This window comes from Montipora capricornis, chromosome 1 (genome assembly GCF_036669925.1).
Source record: "Montipora capricornis isolate CH-2021 chromosome 1, ASM3666992v2, whole genome shotgun sequence".
NCBI lineage: Eukaryota > Metazoa > Cnidaria > Anthozoa > Scleractinia > Acroporidae > Montipora > Montipora capricornis.
In genome coordinates, this window is record NC_090883.1 from 48,262,727 (window position 1) to 48,269,657 (window position 6,931).

At 40.6% G+C, this 6,931-nt stretch overlaps 1 protein-coding gene across 1 annotated transcript in view; it reads left to right on the forward strand.

Annotated features, from left to right (window-relative positions):
* The first annotated feature begins 566 nt into the window (after nt 1–566).
* LOC138046787 (uncharacterized) overlaps nt 567–6,931 on the forward strand; it is a 7,751-nt gene continuing 1,386 nt past the window's right edge. The window contains exons 1-3 of the mRNA XM_068893371.1: nt 567–1,641; nt 3,150–3,327; nt 6,052–6,173. Of these exons, the coding sequence (XP_068749472.1) occupies nt 1,618–1,641; nt 3,150–3,327; nt 6,052–6,173 (324 nt within the window). The 5' untranslated portion in view covers nt 567–1,617. The remainder of the gene's footprint in view (nt 1,642–3,149; nt 3,328–6,051; nt 6,174–6,931) is intronic.

Consider the following 6,931-nt stretch of genomic DNA (forward strand, 5'->3'; position numbering starts at 1 on the left):
CTTTAATTTAAAGCTGTGCCATGAGACCAGCATTACCTAGGGAAGAGAACCTGTGTCATAAGGCATGGGCATTCTGACTTGTTCATACCCAGTTTGTAACAAGCGTATTTAAGTCTATCTTTGTGCCTCGCGTACAGGAATAAATTTAAAAAATCCAAGTGTGTTGGTAACTTTTTTTGTTCGTCTTTCGTATTCGAAGATCTCCATGACATCATATTTTGATGGTGCTGAAGCGGTGCATGGCTGGTAAGGCCGATCTGGGCGCGGAAACCAGGTTGGGCACATGTGGATAGGAGTTGTGACGCTCGAGCCTTTGGCATCTCACGTTTTTTTCTCTGTCATCTAGATTCGGTGTTCCTCAGCTGAGTGGGTACCTTGGGTGAAGAAGCTACGGTATTTAACTATTGTTCGAATCCCAGTGGATTCAAATCATTCTTGGTGCAAAGTGTAGTTTGAACGTATGACTGTGCGATGTGCAAATATAATTTATTGAGGTCATGATTAGCGAGGTGAGAAGTCGTAAAGTGGAAAGAATCCATTTGTCTATTGACCTCTGTATCATCATATCATATCATATCATATCATATCATATATCTTTCTTTACCCTCGGATTTTAGAGTAGCTTGGTGTAGCTAATATCTCCCAGCATTTACCCTCCCAACCATGATACACCACAGAAGACAGACCACAACACCGGGAACTACATGCCCTACTCTTTGCGACAAGTGTGTGGGTTCTTTTACGTCCCACAGGATTATGAACATTGAAGGGTTATGAGACGGGACCTCCAGCTTATCGTCCTTATCCGAGAAGACTAGAGAGTCTAACCATTTGCAGATGTAATTACAAAGGCAGCACTTTCTCCTCAGCTATTTAAAGACCCTGAGTGTTGGTCCGGCCGGAGTTAAACTCACGACCTCCCGCGTGACAGGTCGGTGCTCAACCAACTGAGCCACCGGTGCGCGGTGTAAACGATTTATAGTGCAAAAAGACACTTTGTGAGTGTTATTTTGTTGTTTGTCACGCATTGTTTGTTTTTCGCAATATTGTTAAATTGTCAAACGTTGTTCAAGTTTTTTTTTTAGATCCTTGACGCCCTTATCATTTCACGGAAGAATGCTTTATTATCTACCCGTTTGCTATGAGCAATGACCGCTATTTTGGAAAAGTACTGTCTTCGTTTAGTCTGATGAATCCAACTGATCACCTGCGAACATTTATTCAGTGAAAATCCTCCAACTTTGTCAGCTCAGCAAATTCTCCGACTATTACTTCACACTAAGAAAGAGAAACTTCACTGTCCCTAATTTGCATGATGGTGACATTATTCCGGCTTAGTCCCGCATCTAATTGCCCATTTAGCATCTTCAACTCTAGTGTGTTCGTTTGTTTGTGTATCTAAAAGAGCCAATAAAAAGGTGCTTGCTTAAGCGGAATTAATACGACTATTTTAGCATATAAAGGACATACAACTTTGTCACCTTAAGGACTTTTTGGGAATTTTCCCATTTCAATAATTGCTTTTAAATGTCACGCTACTCTACGAAATGCTTCATTGTCGGAAGGCACCTCCTCGAAAAAGACCAAGTTTAGAATTGCTTTAATACATCTTCGAAAATGGTGACGGCTTTTGTTATTCTGGTAAGTGTTTATGTCTTCAGCCTTGTTCTTACTTTAAGGATAACGGTGTCAAATTGATCAAGTTCTTAATTTGATGAACTATATTGATTTAACTCAAAGGCCACACTTTCCACTTTTTTTCGTGGAAGAGCGACTCAAGACGAAAACGGTTTTGGCTATTTTGGTAAGATAGAATCCATCTGATATATAAATCCTGCAGTTTAAACTAAGAGTGTATCTTTCAAAAGGTCTCTTTCAGAAAGAAAAAAAAAAAGTGAAAATCACTAGACTCTTCCATGTTCTAGAGTGTTTATTTTGTGTCCAGAGGTTAAACTGAATGGTATGGAATCAGTTTTGACAACTTACTTTTAAAGCACTTTCGATTTCCATATATATAAGCTCGTTTTCGCTGCTAGAGCAGAGCCATTGTTTTCTTCGGTTTTTTTTTTCTTGTGGTGTTCACGTAACAACGTTTTGTCGCTTTTAATTTCATTATGCGAAAAAGAGTCAACAAGTACGTCATTGTCGATAACCCTCAAGGCATGTAGAAACCTAGAAAATTATTCCGTTTATTGATAACTCTTCAAGCAAATAACGCGAAATCATTGGGGAGCGTATGAATTTTAATCAAAGCTTCTTGGTAGACCTCGTATCTTTCTTGTCAGTTTTCATTTAGCAAATATGAGCAACATCGCCTTAGTCACTGAACCCTTAAGGTTGATAAAATTACTCATCGTAATAATATCAACTCAAGGAGCGTGAAATCTCCCCCGCACTGAACAGAGTATAAAATAATCTTCCTTTTCTCGGAATTTTCGTCGTTTTTGTTGAAAAGACTCCAAATTATTCCAAGCAAAGCATCTGTAGCAATTTTCTGGAACGGTGGATACGAACACACGGAAGAAACGGAAAAATCCGGAACAACTGAAAATTAATTGAGTTCCTGGCTACGAGTAACGCAAGTACGACCAAACATGAAGAAACAATAACTGGCTAAAGTCGGTTCGAAAAGCAGATCATCTGTTGATCAACTGATGTTGTACAGTTTGCACTGAAAACCCGCAGCTGCTCTTAGATGAGAGCTCCATACACTTTTTTCCGTGTTGCAAAGAATTCCGATTTCCTCTCTCAATTCATATGAGAAAAACTGTTTTATCAGCATAGGGAATACAGAGGATTATTTTTTACGGCAACACTCACTTATATCACAGAAAGAAACCCCCCTTCCCTTTCAAATGATCATTACTTTGTTGTCATCAGAGAAACAAACAAAAAGTTTGAATAAGAAATGGGATTTAGGCCAAGATATAGGGGAAACTTAATAATGAAAGTCAAACCTTCATTTGCTTTCTGGGATAAATTTTCGTTGCTTCGCCGCCTACATTGTACATGGTGTCATCGATGTCATTTATTCACGCTCGATTAAAAACAGCGGCAGTACATCCGCATGCCTTAACTGTAATTAAACGAAGAAAATGCAGGTCATGTATTGAATGCAAAATTTCAATATTAGTTTCATTTGTTTGTAGATATCACTGTTCTTCAAGTTTTCGCTGTGCGGTGAGTCCACTCACGGAAAATTTCTAGTGTCTGTTGAAGCCTGCATGCGAGAAGGCAGAGTCAAGCGCCTTCTTACATTTGGAGAACCTGACAACGGGCAGACAGCCAGAATTTCATTCACTGGAAAAAGAGACGAACCCGGAACTAGTAAGGAACCATTTGATCACTGATGTGCAGAAATCCACGAAATTAGATGTCTCTTTAATAAGGAAAAGAAAAGGAACTTTATTTTATCTCTTTATCTCTTATCTATTAGCGCTGAAGCACTAATTGGGGACACTGTAATCTGAAATCAACCAATTAACGCAAATCGGTGCAGAGTAGAGAACAAACAAACTCAACCCACATATGACGCCGAGTCTGGGAATCGAACCCGGACTACATGGGTGGAAGGCAAGTGCTCTCACCTCGAAATTCTCAGGCGTGAGTGATGTTGTCGTTGGAGAAAAGAGCTAGGAGATAGTTCGTGACCCTTGCATCTAATGACGTGCTTTTCTGGACTTAGCTGCAAACGACTGGATCATAAAAAGAAAATGCGGGGAATTTTGTTGATAACTGTAGATTAAAGAAAAAGAAGTGGGATAGAGAGAGACGAACCTGAAACCATTAAAGCCCGCCGCACACTAGAGCTATCAGCTTAGCAAAGTTTAATTCGTGACTGTCGCCGTAAGCGAGTTCCCCCAGTGTGCGTTGGCGTTTTGAGCGCTATTGTTCAACATGTTGAATAATTTTGTGCACGAGCGAACATTTACAGCAAGTGTGCGCGCGTGCAAAGCTATCAGCTTACAATATGAGATAAATACGCATGAGTGTTACAAATATTTTCAAACTTTGAAAATGGCCGGAAAAAAACCCCGCGGAGCAGAGTAGAGAAGCAACAAACTCAACCCACAAGCTGAATCCGGCTGAGAGGGACTTAAAAAACTTGCCAAAAGTCAACTTCTAGTCTTTTATAATCAGCGAAAAATTAGCCTTTAAAAGATGATGTGATAATTATTAGTTGGAAAAAGCTCCAATATGAACACATATACTTCTCGTAAAATTAAAGACAACCTTAAGAATATCCAGTGACTAGGAGCCGAAGAACTCGTGGCGTTCTATCATGAATGAAAAGATACTCATAGGGCTTGCATGGGAGAGGCAAGCTCCTACCCACGGGCACCTGGGTTATCTGATATATTGGGCTTATAATTATGCGAAACACTTTTCGTATTTAGTCCACAGGTAACCCAGGCTCACTGTGTGTCACGTAGGTATTAAAATATAGAGAACATATGAGGCGAAGTTTAGGTCTGAAAATTTGCTAGAAAATGGTAATAAAAATCGATAAAACTTATCATGCGGTGAGCTGTTGTTGTCTTTAATACGTACACGAAGTTTCGGGGAAAATGGTCCCCGTTCACCTTCCTTCATAATATAGTGACAAGGTAGGAGACGGAAGCCAGCGTCGGGACTCCGATCGACCCAAAACAAGCACGATTTTTTCCGCGAAAATCAAATCCAGTCGCTAAATAAACACGCCAGGTTCGTGGAATAGGAATTTCTCTAAACCATGAATCCACTGAAGCATCTCCAGGTAGCATTGCGGAGCCACCAGACTCCGTAAAACTTGTAAGTTAACCTGCTAAAATGGCGGCCAGAAAGCGTGGTACTCACGAAGTGCCCAATTCAAAATGGCACTGAACTCTGGACGCCTGGTGACGAGTATAATAAGTCTCCCTCGAGGGAGGGGAGTCCCAAATTGCTCAGTGAGTTTTGTTTGGGACTCCCCTCCCTCCAAAACTTATTATACTCGTCACCAGGCGTCCAGAGTTCAGTGCCATTTTGAATTGGGCACTTCGTGAGTACCACGCTTTCTGGCCGCCATTTTAGCAGGTTAACTTACAAGTTTTACGGAGTCTGGTGGCTCCGCGTTGCTACCTGGAGATGCTTCAGTGGATTCATGGTTTAGAGAAATTCCTATTCCACGAACCTGGCGTGTTTATTTAGCGACTGGACTTGATTTTCGCGGAAAAAATCGTGCTTGTTTTGGGTCGATCGGAGTCGCGACGCTGGCTTCCGTCTCCTACCTTGTCACTATATTATGAAGGAAGGTGAACGGGGACCATTTTCCCCGAAACTTCGTGTACGTATTAAAGACAACAACAGCTCACCACATGGTAAGTTTTATCGATTTTTATTACCATTTTCTAGCAAATTTTCAGACCTAAACTTCGCCTCATATGTTCTCTATATTTGAATACCTACGTGACACACACAGTGAGCCTGGGTTACCTGTGTTTAGTCCTGGTGTTTTGACAGATTGATTGAAAATTATGTGCATATTCTAATGAGAAGAGAAAGATTGTAAATGAAGATTCCCTCCTCGCTATAAAACAGCATAAATCTAGAATAAAACATCGAAGTTTCTGTGGGATAGAAGAGTTTGAAATCTATCAGGAGCCCGTGATTAGGAGTGTTTAACGTCATTTCATTCTTGTGGAACAACATTTTTAAAGACCGAGTGACAAGCCAGGCTAAAAGGGAAAACAGTTCACTTCCGTCTGGCGTCCTCAGCTCAAAAACGTCGCGTGCTGAAACTTCCTATTTTTAGATTGGTTTCCCCGCGAAACCAGAACTAGACCTTTCCAGCTAATCGCAAGTCTTGCATGAGAAATTAATAACCATTGGATTGAGAATGGCCACTCGGGCAAGCCGAATCTTATTTAAGAACTCGTCTAAAAATAGCTTCATCTGTGAAAATGCCGTTAAGAGCTTCTGCGCAGAGCTAGAAAATAAAACATTGACTATTGTATGATTTGAATAGTTTCTCTGGCACAGAGGATTCTAATACTTATGTTATATGTGCTTGTTTGTGATAATTTTCCACAGAGTTTATTTACGAAAACATCTGGACTTCTGTCAGAGGCGAGAAAACGATGGAAGTTGTTCTTCGACCATCTGCCTTTCCACATTGCATCTTGGGTGTGGACGGGGGAAACTTGATAATAAAGGTAAGGATGGAGGGGGTAAGAAAAGGAGATGGAGTGGGGTGGGGGTTTTGCTCGTCAAATATTTGATATTCGTTTTCTAAAAGAGACAATTTGAAGTGCGACTCGAGCTTTTTGACTCCCCAAAAAAGTAAGTTACATTGTTTTTCGTTCAGAATAAGATCTTACCTCCACTTTAAGTGATCATTCTTGCAGACCTGATTATTCTTAGGTTTTAATTATTGACACAATTAATTTATGCATATGCCTATGTAACAGAAACGAAAACATTGAGCTCTGATTTGAGGTTTTATCAAGGACGTCAGCACTTGAAAATAAATTTTCACTTTTTCCCCTAAATTAAGTGCCGTTCCGACGAGTGTCATTTTTGAGGAACTACCACACCGTAGTCATAAAAAAAAGGTTGAAATAGTCACGTAGCGATTAAAATAACACGATTTTATATTTTGAGATGACGTTCTCGTTGCCGTCGCCGTTGTGGTTGCTTAAGCTTCCTATTATTACATCTCGTTCACGTTGTGGGCGAGTAAAAATAGAGAACGAAAGGCTCCAGTTGTAGTCAAATCACGTCGTTGTTTCGCAGAGTACAGCAAATGACGGGATTCGAGTAACGGGATTCGAGTACCGCAAATAACGGGATTCTAACCCATGACCTCTGTGATGCCGTTGAAATGCTCCAACCAACAACAGAGGTATTAAGCCACTCAGTTGGGAGTAGGACGATTTATTGGGCCCATGTTTTCCCTTGAAGGGACTCCATG